Below are 17,621 nucleotides of genomic sequence, written 5' to 3' on the forward strand. Positions count from 1 at the left end.
TTATGCAGAGTTATTCTAGTCCAAGCTAGGAATTCCACAAATTTTGTACTGAACCTGTTCAGTAGTCAGACCTACCATATTCAAGCATGATGATCAGATGTGAGCTGATCAACCAGTTGGTTTGGTTGGTATCAAACACTTGAACGACTGCCAAACAGGTTTGCATTGGGTATTTTCAATACTGCATGTTTGCAAAATGGTGCCAGTCCAGGCAGGCTGGCAGCTGTTAACATCTCTAGAGACCACTTAAATGAACACCAAAGGGTAGGATTTTTTTAACGCAGCATTTATTTATGACTGCATTAATTGGGTTGTAGAACCAAGTTTGAGTCCAGTGGCACCTAAGACCAACAAAGTTTAATTTTGGGTATAAGCTTTCATGTGCAAGCACACTTCATCAGATTCAGTGTGCGTGCTCATGAAAGCTTACGCCCAAAATTAAACTTTGTTGATCTTAAAGGTGTCAACTAGACTCAAACTTTGTTCTGTTGCTTCAGACCAACACGGCTACCCACCTGAATTTTTTTGGGTTGTAACGGTTTTAACCATCTATGGCTGTATCCAAGCAAGTAGCCACCGTTTTCTCTTCGTGTTTTCCTTGTGGCGCCATTTTCATTAGAAAAAGAGACAAGTCTCTACACTTTCATTGCCAGGTTATAAGGAGAAAGGTGCAGGCAGGACATCTCCCCTTATACCTTTAAAATGAACAGGGTTAGAGATTTAGCTTTTAAATAAAATTAAAGTCGGGACTCTAGAGACCATAGCCTTAAATCATTAGAACACTAGTGTGAAATTACACAATAGCCATTACTGATTTAAATGGCGACCACATCTACATGAAAAGCCTGTTGCACTGTACTGCACCGATAGGAAGACAGTGAAGCAACTCATCCGATACCTTCTCATGGGTCAATGAACAGTCCATCCCAAAATCAGTTCCCTGTTTGCATCCCTAGTCCAAGCTCATCAAAATCCCTAGAGTAACTCTGCATAGGACTACACTGTCAGTGAGCTGTCTGGAAGTTGTACCAACACTGCTGGCTCTGCGGCAAAGAGAAGGCCTGAAAAACTTATTATTCTATTATTAGCAAACAGCTATCTTTAAAACATAAATAGTGCTTTGGTTTTTAAAATCAGTCCTTAGTCCAAATGTTTCTTACTTATTAGGAGAATCATGAGCATCTTCCTGACCTGTCCATAGCATGAATCTGTGTATGTTTTAACTGAGCTGTGGTGAGGCGCAGCATTCCCTTGCTTTGCTGAGTTCTGAAAATAGCAGTACGCAGCCATGAATTAAAAGACGCCTGCTCCTTGTGAGGAAAGCGATGGCGAACCTAAACAGCATGATAAAAAGTAGAGACATCTCCCTGCCAACAAAAGTCCGCATGGTCAAAGCAATGGTATTCCCAGTAGTCATGTATGGCTGCGAGAGTTGGACTATAAGAAAGGCCGAGCGCCGAAGAATAGATTCTTTTGAACTATGGTGCTGGAGAAGACTCTTGAGAGTCCCTTGAACTGCAAGAAGATCAAATCAGTCAATCCTAAGAGAAATCAACCCTGACTGTTCCCTGGAAGGCCAGATAATGAAACTGAAGCTCAAATACTTTGGCCACCAAATGAGAAGGGAGCACTCACTGGAGAAGACCCTGATGCTGTGAAAGATTGAAGGTCAAAGGAGACGGGGACGGCAAAGGATGAGATGGTTAGACAGCGTCATAGATGCAACGAACATAAAATTGAGCGAACTTCAGAGGACAGCAGAAGACAGGAGGGCCTGGCGTGACCTGGTCCATGGGGTCGCGAAGAGTCGGACTCGACTGTGCGACTGAACAACAACAACATTTGTCTCTTGATTGACAGTGGAAGTTAGGGCCAAAAATTGAACATTTCTGTTGCTAATAATCATACATTGGTAATATCCTCAGTACTCCACAGCCTTTTGTTGTTTGTTTGACCTAATAGAGTTTATGTTATTCTCATCTTGCTGATGAGACTCAGTGACAGCAGAAGTAGACTTTGAACCCAGGACTCCCAAGTTTGCATTCTGGACTGCATGCTCTAATAATATCATTTGTTGCGATTTAGATAGGTGCTTTGCACAATGTGAAGTTCTGTGTATGAATTAACATATTGCACATGTGTAGGTTGCAGTTAGTGATGGAGGCAGAGTCTGAAATGGAGGACACTGAATGTTTTGGTATAATCTTCTGGATACCTTTGAAATCATAATGAGAGATCCCTAACTTCCATGTCAGTCCCAAATGGATCCCCTTTGGCTCTCTAGCATACCCCTAGCATCTTCCTTGCTGCCTTTAGCTTTTCTAAACTTTCTAAAGGTCTGTGATTACCGTGCTGAAACTGGCTCAGACAAAAGATCCAACACAAATCAGGTCTCAGAAAACGCAGAGCAACACTGTGATGAAACTGGTTTGGTGACGGAATCATGACAAACATATGTGGAATAAAAATTTAAGTGTGGGGAAAATGTGGAGTGAAGGTGGAGAGTGATGTGGAACGCAAATTCTCGAAGTGCTCCAAATGCAGGGCAAAATACCAATGCAAAAAAGGCAGGTGAGCAGCAATGTTAGGGAGTGTTCCAAGCAGCATTCCTCACCTTCAAGAAGTTTGGGAAAGAAAGGGGAGCAGCAAGGAGGATTTTAAAGGAGTCAAGAGTGCCAAAGAGATGATCCTTAGAGCCCTTCTCTTCCCATTTTCTTTCAGAAGTAACGTAAAAGTAGACTTTATAAGTATAAGAAAAGGAAGGGCACAACTGGAAGTTCTCTTAGCCAGGGACCACCAGGGCGTGACTCTAGACCCAGTTGCACTTGTGATTATACCCACACTCTCACAGCAAGGTTGACCCAGAATGGGTCCAGTTCTAAACAGAATTAATTTAGGGTGTCTAGAAGGTTCCTTCCTAATTAATTCAATTTAAACGGCTCCGTGCCAAAATGGATAAGGTTAGGTCCACCCATCGCTAATTACAGTGTGTGGTAATCCTATCGGTATGTTAATAGTTGCCAATAGCAGCTTTGCCTTATGTTTTCTGTAATTTCTACAGCACATGCATACAGTGATTTGTGTGCTTGTGCACACACACACACAGGATGATCATATCTATCCTCATGCCTGTAATGTGTGTATTACTCTGAAGCTATTGATTTTTATTATTTTTTTTACATTGAACTGTTTTGTATGCAGGAGTTTTATAACAGAGTAAGGCGGCCCCATACTGGTGGAATGAGCTCCCGGAGGAGATCAGGGCCCTGCGGGATCTCTTGCAGTTCTGCAGGGCCTGCAAGACGGAGCTCTTCCGCCAGGCTTTCAACTAGGGAGCCGCCACCATTATAGAGACCTGGCCCTTGGTTTTGACATCTAGCCTGTGCTTCAGGAAGATCATAAGCAGAATGACTGTTCGACGTCTGTACATTCTTAAAGTAAGCCATCTCAAACAAACAACTAAGTAACCATTACCAGCACTTTATGAACTTGAATTGTTTTAGATGATTTTATGTTGTTTTAACTGTTATTTATATATTGACTGTGAGCCGCCCTGAGCTTGCTTTGTGGGGAGGGCGGGGTACAAATTAGATTAATAAATAAATAAATAATAAATTTGTGAATTCAGGGCATCTGTTTGCCTGGTACAGAATCTTCTGGGGTTTTGGCACTAGAATGATTTTTTCCCCCCAGGCATTTTATTGGTTTATTTATTTTATTTTAAATATATGTTTAAATATATCCCTTACCCCCAAGCATTGTTAGTCCCATGTGATATTCATGAGTAACTGTACATCGCTCAGAGCCGGCAGCTCTGCATGGATTGAGCGATTAATAAATGGAAAGATTATTATTATTATTATGTATAATGGTCTTTTTGCATGGCATCTTAGAACTCAGGTTGGGTAGCAAAAATGTAAAAATATAAAACAAATTGATAAAATAAACATTGCACATAAATACCATGATGTTGGCCATATAAATCTTGTTGTGCCAAACAAAGGGGCAGCTATTAGTCTGTAGTTTTATCCCTGCTAATGGTGGCCCTTTGAATTAATGACCTCCAAAACATCCTGTAATTAACAGCTGTGCAAACTGAGAGCCATGGCCTCCTTTATTGAGTCAGTCCGTCTCATATTGGGACTTTCTGTTTTCCTGCTGCCTTCAACACTTCCTAGCATTATTGTCTTCTCCAGTGAGTCTTTTGTCTTCTCATAATGTGACCAAAATATGATAGCCTCAGTTTGATCATTTTGGTTTCTAAGGGAGAGTTCACGCTTGATTTGATCTGGAACTCACTGAGGAATAATGCACCTTTCTGGGAAGAATAGAGCTGCCACATGGCAACATTCAGGGAGTGGTGGTCCTTCAAGTATGGGGTGGTTTATTTGTTTGTTTTTCCACATTGTGGCTGTGGTCCCCTTTTTGATACCATTAATTTGATCTGACTGAGACCCCTAGGTGTATACCCACTTAGTATTTTGATGCTTGCTTTTTCTTTTTTTAAAATACTTTTTGATGCTTGCTTTTTCTTTTATACTGTTTTGCTGGTTTAAGATATTTTATTTCTTATGCTACTGTAGGTGCTGATTTTTAAGGTATTTTCTGCCATTATTTGGTAGTTGATATTGTACGGTTTGCTAGTATTTATGATTTTGAATGGCCATTGTCCTTTTAAAAATTGTTTTATCTTGTTTTTTTTAATGGTTTTACCATAAACTGCCTTAAAAGATACTGAGAATATGGGGTGTATACATACCAATATTATCACTGTTGTTGTTGTTGTTGGTTACTGCAGGAAATCTGTATTGTGGATGAAGTCCTAATGTTTACACTGGCAGGGTTCCATCCTTTTTTCCCTCTACTCTTTTATCTAATTAGTAGGATGTCCAAGTAGGTCTCTCACCCACTTTAAAGCCTTTTAAAAACAAGCTGTTTTGCTATTAACCAATTTATCGCTAGTACTGTGCAAAATAAAAAAGCGGCGCAAATGAAAGCCACACAAAATGCCTCTCATGTAAATGAGTATTACCATTTGTTGACTCAGATAAATGATTTGGCACATGTCCTGAAAGGCTGAGAGCCATATATGTTAGCAAGTTCTTGCTACTTTTGACTAACTTGACATTCTTAATTCGTCTCATGCTATATTGTAACATCTTGTATTGTGACTAAGGGATGTAATTAACTTTAGTCAACCTGTATTGGAAGAAATGCTATGAAAGATTTAAAATGAAGAGCTAAAAACAGTTATTACTTCAAACAACATGACTGATATATTAATGGGTTGGATCCAAAAGTGACCTTCTGTTCAGTGATGATTCCTTCCGGAGAGGAATGGAAAACTTCCAGGAGTGGAAGGGCACCTTTGCATTCAACCCTATGGTTTGAATTCAGACCACTTTATTTCAAGTATTTACATAGGGTCAGCAAACTCCAGGTGAGGCCTGCGGTTCTCCCAGAATTACAACTGATTTCCAGATGACAGAAATCGGTTCCCTTGGAGAAAATGGCAGCTTTGGAATGTGGATTTCTCCTTCCCGAATTCCACCCTCCCCAGGCTCCACCCCCAAATGTCCATGAATTTTCCAACCCTGAGTTGGCAAGCTTATACCTATGTTATTCCTTTCTTAATCAAATCAGGGAGTAAGTTGTGTACAGGTTTTCAATAAATGTACATAGAACATAAATCATTAAAACAATAATAGATAATGCAGTCTAACCTTGGAAGAGAACCAAATAAATAATGTTAGTTGGGGAAGCCAAAAGCTTTTCCAAACTAATATGTCTATCAGGTGAACAGTTTTCCTGGGAAGGGTTTTCCAATTAATTGGACCCAGAATTGTGAGTTCTTGTTACTCCTTAAGTTTTTAAATTTCTGCTCTTGAGATCAATGGGACTTAATGAAGTGCTTAATTTTGCTGGATTGTATCCAGTTTCTTTTGCGTATGCAATACATATAAATCTGTTATCACTTGCATCTCTTTGCTTGCATCTCTTTGCTTGTATCAAGTCATATACACAGTTCGGTTCAAGGGGCTATTGGTGCTGAAGCATTTTCAGCCTAAGATAACTTTTATTAAAATATGGTTTTTTTAAAAAAAACCCACAACCCTGTATTTTAATACAGCAGTTAAAGAGATGGCACTGCAAACCTACATAGAGTTATACACTTCTGAGTCCTTTGAACTCAGTGGTGCTAGAAGGGTGTAGCTCCCCTTAGGATTCCACTATAAATTAACCTTTTAAACATTGGTTTTAACTGATGAATGTGTAAGTTATTTTTTAGTTCATTAGAAGAAAGTGTCACCTGCCTTTTCCCATGCTAACTATAAAAACATATAGAATGAGGAAGGGGAGCTGATTGGATGCCAGTAGTGTGGAAAACGTCATGTCACATGAGGGCCCAGTACAAGAGTCCATTTTGCAAGAGGATCAACAACAATGATCAAGAATGTTAGCCCAGGCAAGCCCGATCTTTTCAGACCTCGGAAGCTAAGCAGGGCCGACCCTGGCAAATACTTGGAGGAATACCAGGGCCAGGTCGCAGAGGCAGGTTATCAAGCCACCTCATAGCCCAACTAGGGGTTGCCAGAAGTCACCATGACTTCCAGGCTTGCAAGCGCGTGCACGCACACACACACAAATACTCCCCCCAAAAAAAAGAGAGGGAGAGAAAGAATGATCAAGGGGTTAGAGTGCCTTTCCTTTCAGGAAAGGCTAAATATTTATTATTTTCCAGTTTTTAAAAGGAGAATAGATAAAGGTTTGTAAAATTATGCTAGGTGTGGACGAAGTGATAAGAACGTAAGAAGAGTCATGCTGGATCAGACCAAAGGCCCATCTGGTCCAGCAGTCTGTTTCCATAGTTGCCAGCCAGCTACCTCTAGGATGCCTTCAAACACGAAGACTGCTGCAGCATTGACGGAGAGAACTCTTTCTCCCTCTCCCATAATATTAGAACTCAGGGACACCCAATTAAGCTGATGGGCAGTAGATTCAGGATAGACAAGAGAAATTGCATCTTTATACAATGCATAGTCGATGTGTGGGACTTACTGTCACAGGTTGTAGCAATGGCTTGTAGTTTAAAGGTGGGCTTTACAAATTTATGGGAGTTAAGGACCAACAGTGTTTTAGCAGTGATGGCTAAAGAGCCATGTTTGGAGGCTGTGTACCTCTGAATAGTAGCATGGGGGGGATCATCAGAAGGGGAATGCTTTGTCCTCTGTGTCCTGTTTATAGGTCTTTCAGGAGCATCTGGTTTAGCTACCATGAGAAACTGGTTGCTGGACTAGATGGAAAATTGGCTTGATGTGGCAGGTCTCTTTTTTGAGGTAGGCAGGGATAGTTCAGCAAAGAATCTGTGGTTCTTGCTGGACTCATATATCCCTGTCTTTCCTATTTCCATTATTCTTGCAGTGGCAAAAATCAACAGCTGACCTCAATAATGAGGGGTCCAGTTTCACAGCCCTCTGAGTAAGATGCCCCTAAATATCCTCTCTGCATAGTGGGCTTAGGCTCAAAAATGGCTGGTGGTTTTCTGGAGTGGCGAGTAATCCAAACTATTCAAACCTAACCAATGAAATATGCAATGTTAACCAAAATCATTAACTCACAAGAAGGTGGAAAACAGGGAACCCGCTAAACTGAGGGTTAGAAAAGCCAACAAAGCAAGAAACCCCCCCCCCCAATTAAAAACAGGAGATAAAGTCTTCAGAAGCACAAAAAAGGAAAGGCAAAAAACCCCCAAATATTACATCCAAAACAATAATGAAAATAATACCTCTCCCCTACTTCCCCCTTCCAGCCAATTCATGACGTTAAGGTAGTCAGAAGTTGTTCCGGGAAGCCTTTGACTCCCTACCCGATCAGATGCCGCATAAGGTGGATGATTTGGCAATATCAGACTGTACACCCATACACCCATTAAGCTAGGATTTCCACATATGTTCATCATGTACTACCATAGCAAAGAGTAACTGGTAAATACCAACTTCAAACCATGGTATCAAATTCTAATGACTTCACTAAACCATTGTTTAATTAAACTATGGTTTAATGTGATATATGAACTGAGGGCCTAATTGCTTATGCTTTACATGCATCTTCCCTGAGTCCTGGAGATCAGACAAGTGTTCTAAGTTCTGTTCCTAAATGCTTGGAGTTCCTAAATGCTTGGAGGCCGACTTTGAATGGGATGACAGTGCAAAGGTATAGGGGTTTAAACGTTTCCTGTGTGCCATTTTATTGACTTGAAATGGCCGATTATTATTGAAAAGGTATGTAACCTTTCCCAGTGGGTAAATAGTACCCCCTGGAACCATTTCAGGTAGAAAAAATGATTATGGGGGAAGGCTTTAGGCCCCCTTTCCCTATGCCCCATGGTTCTGATCCAGTTGGACCCTTGCTTGGCTGGGAATTGAGTTCTGAGCATAAAATTTGCAACATATGGCTGATTACCAGGAAATCATAATGTAATTAAACTGTGTGTAGAGACTCTTCAAAGAGCAACCTTTGGTTAATTCTCTGTATGAACACTACGTGCATAACCTTAGTTTCCTTCTGAAAACACATAAAGAGGTTTTCCAAAAGTTGTTTCCACACACACACACCGGTCCTATTTTGGTCTCTGTTTCTCTCTCTCTTTCTACTTTGCCTGACTGCATTTGTTAAAGTAACTTCAGGCCCTCTTTTAGATTTCAGAAAATAGGCCCAGGTTGAAATCTTCAGATTCAACGATTGGTGCCAGAGATAAATGCTAAACTTGATTTTCTTCTTCTAGGATTCATTTCTCCCTCATCTATATTTTCATGCTGTTAACAAGGCATACTTACCATACCCTGCCAGTCTGGACTGATGAATCTAAGGGATAAAACAGGTAGTTTCTAATCTGATTATTTATTTTCATCAACTTGGGCAGCCTCCCCATTCTTGTGTTCTTCCATTCTTTTTGGATAAGTATGTTGCTTGACTCTCTCTGCTCTTCCTACCCATTTTCTGGTCAGGAGGAAAATGCGGGTGTATTTACATAGGGCTGTCTTCAGAACTGAAATAGTCCAATATCACTTCTGAAATAACGTGTTTGATTTGCGTGCATTTAAAAAACTAACATAACTTGTATCTTCTGATTTTTGTTTCCCAAGTGCCTGGGGCACCAGTGCAGCTTGTGGTACAGGGGGGATGTGGGCAACTTCAGCCTCCTCCTTGACCTGAAAGGTCTCTGGGTGGGTTTTATTTGCCTCATTGAGGGAATGCACATGTAGCCCATCAGTACACATGCAGCCCCCCCCTGGGGTGAATAACCCTCCCCCCGTGGCTGTTTTGAGTCAGGGAAAACGGTTGGGGAATCAAAATCTCCTGGACATTCCAGGCCCCAGAAACATCAAATTTGCGGTTACCAGAGCTAGGGCGTTCTCGGTGGCGGCTCCTACCTGGTGGAATGAACTCCCAGAAGAGATCCGGGCCCTGCGGGACTTGATGCAGTTCTGCAGGGCCTGTAAAACGGAGCTCTTCCGCCAGGCTTCTGAGTAGGAGCTGCCGCCACCACCACCATCATTACGCCATCATCATTATGTCACCATCCTCACCATCTTTCTATCTACACCCCCTTCATTAGTCCCGCAAATTGACCATCTTCAGAGCAGGAACTATTGGGGGTGCGAGACGTGCCTGGCAGAGGTCAACGCTGTATGGACGTATATTGTTGCTGCTATATTTATTGTTATAACTGTGGTTTGTTGCTAATAATTTTAGACTCCCATCTTGAACTTTTATAGTTAAATAATTTTGGAGCACCGTAAAGTAAATTTTAGTGAAATTGTATTTATTGTATTTTATATTATTCTGTACTGCTTTAATGTTTTAACTTGGGCATTCGTGCCCCTTGTGAGCCGCCCTGAGCCTTCGAGGAGGGCGGGGTATAAATTTAAAGATAAATAAATAAATAAATAATTGGGTGGGGGAAAGCCTCAATCCTTTTGTCCTATGGGAACACCATGGGGCCCATGTGGGGAACAAGTTCCCTTACAGCTGTCATGGGACTGTCTGAGTCAAAGTCATGTTGGGGGATCCCAGACACAGCATGTTAAAAATCATAATGTGTAGCTTGGCCCTGTAGTTTCTCCTGTGATTGGAACCTGCATCAAACCACGGTTTCACTCCCTGGTTTGGAGGCAAGCTACAGCTTAGGCAAATTGTAGTTTGTCTGGTTTGGACATCGTGGCAAACTCTGCTTTAGTCAAGGAAAGGAAGGAGTCGGAGAATGCAAGGGGAGGAGCAAAACTGCCCGCCTGCTGTCTATTCCCAGTGCCCAACCCATGTGTTCCCAAGTATGTGGGTTTTTAAAGACCCATGTATACATGGATCTTTCACTCTTTAAACACTGGTATAACACTTTCAGCATGGGCTTGTTCTTCTCTGTTGCCTTGGTAGCATTCCATTTTGTGCAACTTACTTGGCTATTAAATTATCAGAAGCCGTGGTTGCTGTGCAGCCAAAAATATTTGGTTGCACCCACCAAAGAATGCTCCTGAGGCAATGGGTGTGGTTCTATGGACTCATCAGTGAAAGTGCTTTTTAGCTTCTGGGATTCTGGTTGGCTTGTTACAGTCAATGACAGAGGCAGATGCCCAAGGAAATCTCATGATTAGCTCTGGTGGAATTGTGTCTTCGGGGAGGAGTCCTCTGGGTGGCATAGTCATTGGTGAAATAAAAAGGGTGTGGAGCAAGATTGTGGTTTGGATGTTTGCTTGAGCCCATTTGACAGATTTGGAATGTGATCACTCATCATTGATCTGGATTGAAGACTCTTGAGTTCCAAAATACAAGCTGCCAATTGCAAAATTCCCTTTTTCTCCTTTGGCTGTACTAAATAAGTTAAGAACATCTCTGTTTCATCCTTATGCTTCATGAGTCTTTTAAACACAAAATGATCATGCTCAAGATTTACTCATAGATTTTAAGGATAAGCCTCTCCTGATTCAATGTTATATGCTTCCATATAATGCTCCATGTTAATAAGTCTGCCAGTTGCCCACCTTCTTTTAAGATACTTTGCTGTCCTTTGGGGCATGTGTCATGAAAACTCTCCAAATGAGAAATTTTTCCTCCAGGAAGGTGGATGCCATATGGAGACTTCATTGCCTTTGTGACATCAAAACCAACTCCCTTCCATTTTATAAATATTCCCTTAGTTGTTCTTGACACTACTCTAAAAGGATTTTGTCACTCAGTGGCTGGCTCGGTCACCTAGCCATAACTATGACTATGCATGGCACCAGCCTTATAGGGCAACAGTTGCAGTAAACCAAAATATATTTTAGTATTTTAATTCAGTATATTTCGGGTGTTTTTATCCCTCCAGAGCTGAGGTGGATTTATGCATGAGCTAAGTAAGCTACAGTTGAGGGCCTCAGATAATGAGGGACTTCGAAATAAAAATAATTTTTTTTTACTGATTTTCCAGTTTTGATAATGCTGTGGGGCCTCTTACACAGCTTTGGGTATCAGCGTGTCTTAGCCTGGTCGTGATCCTGAACCTCTTGGGGTGGAATGAATTTGACGTTTAAATAAATTAGTGACTAACAAAACCCCCACAGTGAATAGTTGATAAAATGCCCATTTCATAGGACTGGGCAAGGCTTTTCATGCCTTGACAAAAATAACTGGTGTTTTTCTTGTGTTCCAGAATTCTGTATTGTGTAAACGAGCTGATGGATGAAGATGAGAAGGACAGGGCAAAGAGGTATGGATTGAAGCTCACCCTAAGATAAAGGCAGCAAGTAGCCAACAATCTTTCCATTTGTAAAACTGTTAATAACTGTTAGTGCCTCTTCAGGTAACACTGGCCAGACAACCTTTGGTGTAAGTGAGAGCAAGTTGGGTAGCATGCAATGCATTCATTTGCATCATGCATGACAAGGGTGACTGGGGATGACACTATCGGACTATTGTTAGTCAAAATGTTGTGACCTTTTAGATACTTGGAATGAATGCCTGGTGTGTGTGGATTTACCTTTTATCTTTCTCTAGAACTGGGTGATGCATGACAGTGCTCTTATTTTCCATTGTGACAGACTATCTCAAAAGGGTTTTTGTTGTCTAAGAACATAAGAACTTAGACTCAAGAAGCTGCCTTATACTGAGCCAAGCCTCTGGACTTTCAAAGTTAATATTGTCTATTCTGAATGGTAGCAGCTCTCCAGGGTCTCAGATACAAGTCTCTCGCATCACCTACTACCTGGTTCTTTCAGCTGGATACTCTGGGTATTGACATGGGAGATGTCTTCATGCAAAGCGCATGATCTACCACTGAGCCACAGCCCCTCTTTATAGATGTTAGATCTAGAAGCAGTAGCCAAGAGAATACTGTGCTCTGAAGATCTTTTATCTGAGAACATAAGAAACCTGCTGGATTAAACCAAGGATCAATCTGGTCCAGTATCCTGTTTCCAACAAATACCAGCAGTGGAAGGTAGGGCTGGCAAGGATATGAGAAACAGCAACCATTGTCTATCCCTCCTTTTGTGGATTCTACCCCCCCCCCCAAGCTGTGATACCTGATCATGGTTGTTCCGTGGGACCAGCTCTTTCTCAGGAAGCCCATAAGCTGGTCTTGATGGCAAGAGCCCATCCTGTTATTTGTCAGCCAGCAACTGCTTTCGATATACTGCCTGTGGACAGGGAGGTCTTATTTAGTATTATGGCTAAATGATTGTAAAAGACTGACGATGTTTATATGCACCCTTTGTTGGTTTTAAAATAGTTTTGTGTTTCAATTGACTTAGGGCATCACGCAACAAATCAGAGAAGAAGAGAAGAGACCAGTTCAATGTCCTCATCAAGGAGCTATGCACCATGTTGCAAGGCCATGGCCATCCTCTCAAGATGGACAAGTCCACCATACTGCAGAGGACCATTGACTTCCTACAGAAACAAAAAGGTACTTTAATTGCAGGCACCCCTTACCACCACTTGTGTGTGCTTCTCTTCATGGGGAGCCTTGCAACATGGTGGTGGTGGAGGCTGTCTGCATCTTTAAAAATGGGGATGGTGAAAGGGATGCACATCCGTCCGACAAAAAATATTTTTTTAAATGTGGAAAACCTCTTCAAATGGCAAGATACTGGTGCAAGGGTAGGAATAACTATTACTTTTCAAATAAATACATTAAAAAAGCTACACAATTGCTCATAGGGTAGTATGATTTCACATTTATCCCTTGTATGTGTATAAAGTGCTGTCAGATTGCAGCCAATTTATGGCAACCCTGTACGATTTTCAAGGCAAGTGGAAGTGAGTAAGCAGAGGTGGTTTGCCATTGCCTTCCTTTGCAAAATCTTCCTTGATTGGTCTCCCATCCAAATACCAACCCTGCTTAGCTTTCAAGATCTGACAAAATTGGGTTATACTGTACCATTCCACATCCATCTGTTACAAGATATTTTAGAAGATTCCTTTAATAACAGTTGAAAATTTTGAAGGGAGTAGAAGATTGTCTCAGCCTTAGTAATGTTATATGCTACAACCTTACTTGGGCTGGAAACCATGATATCTGTTATATACACATTTGTGTGGTGCACGATAATCTATTCACACTACAGTGCTTTGTGTATTCCAACATACTTTCAAAATGTGCATCCTCATCCACATGTAACTTGTAGAATGTTAGCACTGCAGTTGCATATGACTGGTTCGTAGCTGTGGGCTTTATCTACATCCTCCTGCTTGTTTGGGTGATAATTACATCCCAAAGATTATCTCTAGTTACTGCTTAAGGACAGATTCTTAACTACCTATAGACAAAACTCAGCAGTTTTCTCCTGGAACAGCACCCAACGATCAGATATACTGTGGTTTTGTCTTTTGGAACCCATATCAATTCCTGATGTATTGAAGACTAGGGAGAAGGCTCGTTGTGGTAAGGAAGACAACGGGCCCTAGCAAGGTCATGGTCCCCTCGTCTCTTCCCAGAAGTAGTTGCCCTTTTCCCGGACCTGCTCAAGGCAGCGGCGGGGGAGAGCACCAGCTGTCTCCCCCCCCCCCCTGCCCAACGGCCCCCCGGGCCAGGCTCTGGCCTACCCCCCCACGGTCGAGATGTCGGCGGGCCAGGGCACCCTACCTCATTCGTGGCAGTCCCTGGGCCCACCCACTTGAGGCCCCGGCGGGCCAAGCTGGCTGGCCTGGGCCATTCTCTTGGTGTGGCTCTTCCTGCCCTCAGCAGCAGGGGCTGCATGAGGCTCATCGGCCTCACTGTCCCCCCCTCCCCATTTGAGGCCCTGGTGGGCCAGGGCGCCCAGCCTCGCCCTTTCCGCTGGCGTGGCTCCCTGCAGCCTCAGCTGCCTCGGCAGCACCAGACTCACCCGGCTCATCGCCCCACCACCACTGGAGGCCCTGGCGGGCGAAGCCGCCCCACTTCGTCCCTTCCCTCGGCGCGGCTGTCCTGACCCCCAGCGACAGCGGCAGAGTGACCATCCTCATCTCTTCTCCCTCCCCCTCGAGCGCCTGGCGGGCCAGGCCAGCTGGGCTCGTCCCTTCCCTCGCCGCAGCTCTTGCCACCCTCCAGCGTCAGCGCCAGAGTCACCGGAGCATGTGTCCTGTGTGCCTGAGGTGAAGTTGTTTTGTGAGTTGAATTCCGGCGCCTGCTGCCTCTGTGGGCGGGACGTAGCTAACCTAGCCAGTGGCCAGGGACCCGTTTGTGAGTGGCAGTCCAGGCGGCCAACTGATTTTGGTGTGAATCGAATCCTTCCACCCCATAGAAGAGATGCCACCCGAAATCAGCTTTATAATATGGAGAGAAGATGTTTATGTTAAACAAAGTCAAGGTACTTTTCATGCTCCCCACTTGTGCACTAAGAAGTTACAGGAGCAATGCTGCCTTTGAAGGAAAGAACATTGGCGATTTATGGGATTTTGTAGTAGCTTTATTTACAGATATAGAAGTAGTACACAGGCAGAGGTAAAGAAAGGCTCTAATATTGCAGCAGATCCACTATCACATCATACCCCTGAGAAAGGGAGAGAGATTCTGTACCCCCAAAGCTGTGTCTGTCTGGTTGAATACAGATATTGTGATAAACCAGAGTTTATAAGCTTGATCAAACTCCTTTAGTGTGACGTTTGAATGCAGGCTACTGAACAAACTGTGATTTATTGGTGGGTGCTGGGATTCTAAACCACAGATCACAGAGAGAGAAGATCAGCTTCATTTGGCTGTTTGTGCTTTCTAAGGATTCCAGCTCCCTCCATGTGCCCCATTCTCTCTAGTGATGACTGACCAAACTGTAATGTGCTTCGCAGTCTTCAACCAAGGGGAAATGTAAAAGGCAGTGCAATGGCAGGAGAAAAAGGCAATCTGTTTTGTTTCTGAGTACAGTTTGGGGGATGCATTGAAATGGCTGGACAGTGAGCGGATGAGGAAGGATGGCTAAAGATTGGTGTAAGAAAAAAAGAGAATAAGAGCTGTGATAAGAGTTAAAAATTCAGTAACTCCGCTAAGACAGTGAGGGGAGACTGATGATCCTCAGACAAGAATAAGGAAGAATAGGCTTGGCTTCTCCTAGGCGTCTCCTCCTTCACCATTCCTCTTCTGCTTATTGCTCCTAACTAATAATAAACAGGCTTCTTATGTTGTGAGGTTTTGTCAGCAACCTGGTAATGCAAGGGTGCACAATTGCATCTGGGAATTCTGTTTTGAGGCCAGAAAATTTTTGTTGCGGGGCAACAAGGGGGCTGTTTAGTACAGTGGAGCTGACAGTGCAGGAGGGCAGGCGGAGGGTGAGTGTGGGGTGCAAGGGAGGGAGAGGCGGAGATGGGGTGGAGGGTGGCTGGAACCCCCAGGATCAGCTTACTGTTCCTTTTGCACGGTGCTTGGCTGGGAACAGAAACTCCAGATCAAGGAGGACACCTGGTACAAAACTGCTGGAGATCTCTCTCTCTTGAGGGGGGGGGGGAGCGTATCACTCAGGGAGGGAGAGAGCGACAGATGTCTGCCTACTGCTGGCCGGCTAGCCAGACCTGCAGTGACATGAGTGGTTCCAACTCTGCCCGCGGGAGAGGTGCAAACAGAGGAGGTGGAGGCTGTGGCACTTTTGGCCCCTGACCTGACCTTGCTGAGCCGAGCAGGGCACTTTCCCCACCTGGAAAGGGCAACTGACCTGCCTGTGTGGCGCCGGGATGCCTGCATGGTGGTCACGGGGAGGGGGGGGAGCGGTGGGCTTCCCTTCTCTGAGGGAAACGTCCTGCCCCACAGTGGCACGAAAGAAGCGGGCCTCGTGAGGAGGAGGGCCTGTGCTGCGGTGGCATGGCTGCTGAGCAAGAAAGAGGCAGAGAGAGGGAAGAGCCACGGCACACAGCCAGTCAGGCCTGGATAAGGGCTTGGGGGGGGGGTGCCTCTAACCCTCCTCTCCACGGAGAATCGCCCCAGGCCTCCTTGCTGGGTTTTTCTCCCCCAGTCCTGGCTTTGGTGGCCTCTGGGTGGGCACATGCATGGCCACTTCACTGCCAATCTTGACCCCACTGGAGCAGGCAGCCCTCAGCCAATCCCAGGCACCAGACATCCCCCTTGGAAGCCCGCCTGCCTCCAGCCCCTCTGCTTCTCCCCTGTGCTTGCAAGGCTCTGGCTTGGCTCGCGCCTTGCTGGGAAATGGGGGGAGGGCTCTGGCTTGGCTCGCGCCTTGCTGGGAAATGGAGGGAGGGGGTCCCCCATGGCTACAGGACTCCCTGGAAAAGAGGAAGATAGCTTACATAACTGGGATTTATGAACAAACTATGTTCAGTTACGTACATTTGGTATCCTAACCTGGGTTCATTCAACAAACTGGTTTAAACAAATCACATTTTGTTTGAATGCACCATCTGTCTTCAAAACGCAAACCTGCTGTTTCTCTCGCTCTTTGTCTTTCTCATGCATACACACACATATACATATACACAGCCGCCTTCCCTCAGCTGGGAGTTGCCACCTTCTCCAGGTTTTCCTATGTAGTTAATGGAGCTATCAGGACAATCTCTTAACAGTTAGTACCTATTGAGAAACATTAACATTCTTGGACCACAGGGCCTGACTCCCAGCAGCAATTTAGGCCAAGCCAATTTCCAGCCATCAAACACACAACAGTGTTATCTGACTAGTTTTATTGTTGTCCCTTTCAGAAATCACAGCACAGACAGAAGCCTGTGAGATTAGACAAGACTGGAAGCCTTCGTTTCTTAGCAATGAGGAGTTCACCCAGTTGATGTTAGAGGTAAGATGAAATGAAAATCATACAGTCTAGGAGCAGAAGGATAACAACCAAAGATGTTCTGTGCTTTTTTATTTTGCCACCTGATCATTTGGCCCACTGCTTTCTGAAAGGTGTTCAAAAACCCCATCTTGTTTAATATACAATGTCATCTGCCAGCAGCTTTATACCTGTGACAGCCTAGCTTCTATTTCATTGTTCAGTCATGCTGATGAAAGTGGACAAAAATTAATGTCAGAGAGTTAGGCAGCTCAAAGCCTGGCTGAAGATGGAGGATAAGATTTGAAATGCCATTCCTTCTCCTCAGAACCTCACTGGATCTTGGCAATACAAAAATGGGGGACCTGCAATACTCGCCGGGGGGGGGGGGAGTATTCC

At 43.9% G+C, this 17,621-nt stretch overlaps 1 protein-coding gene across 1 annotated transcript in view; it reads left to right on the forward strand.

The window, feature by feature from the left end:
* Positions 1-4,885: 4,885 nt before the first annotated feature.
* PASD1 (PAS domain containing 1) overlaps positions 4,886-17,621 on the forward strand; it is a 68,145-nt gene continuing 55,409 nt past the window's right edge. Inside the window, exons 1-4 of the mRNA XM_015408384.1 lie at positions 4,886-4,893; positions 11,690-11,746; positions 12,789-12,943; positions 17,155-17,246. Of these exons, the coding sequence (XP_015263870.1) occupies positions 4,886-4,893; positions 11,690-11,746; positions 12,789-12,943; positions 17,155-17,246 (312 nt within the window). The remainder of the gene's footprint in view (positions 4,894-11,689; positions 11,747-12,788; positions 12,944-17,154; positions 17,247-17,621) is intronic.

Source organism: Gekko japonicus, unplaced genomic scaffold, assembly GCF_001447785.1.
Source record: "Gekko japonicus isolate JY-2015 unplaced genomic scaffold, Gekko_japonicus_V1.1 scaffold643, whole genome shotgun sequence".
NCBI classification, from domain to species: domain Eukaryota; kingdom Metazoa; phylum Chordata; class Lepidosauria; order Squamata; family Gekkonidae; genus Gekko; species Gekko japonicus.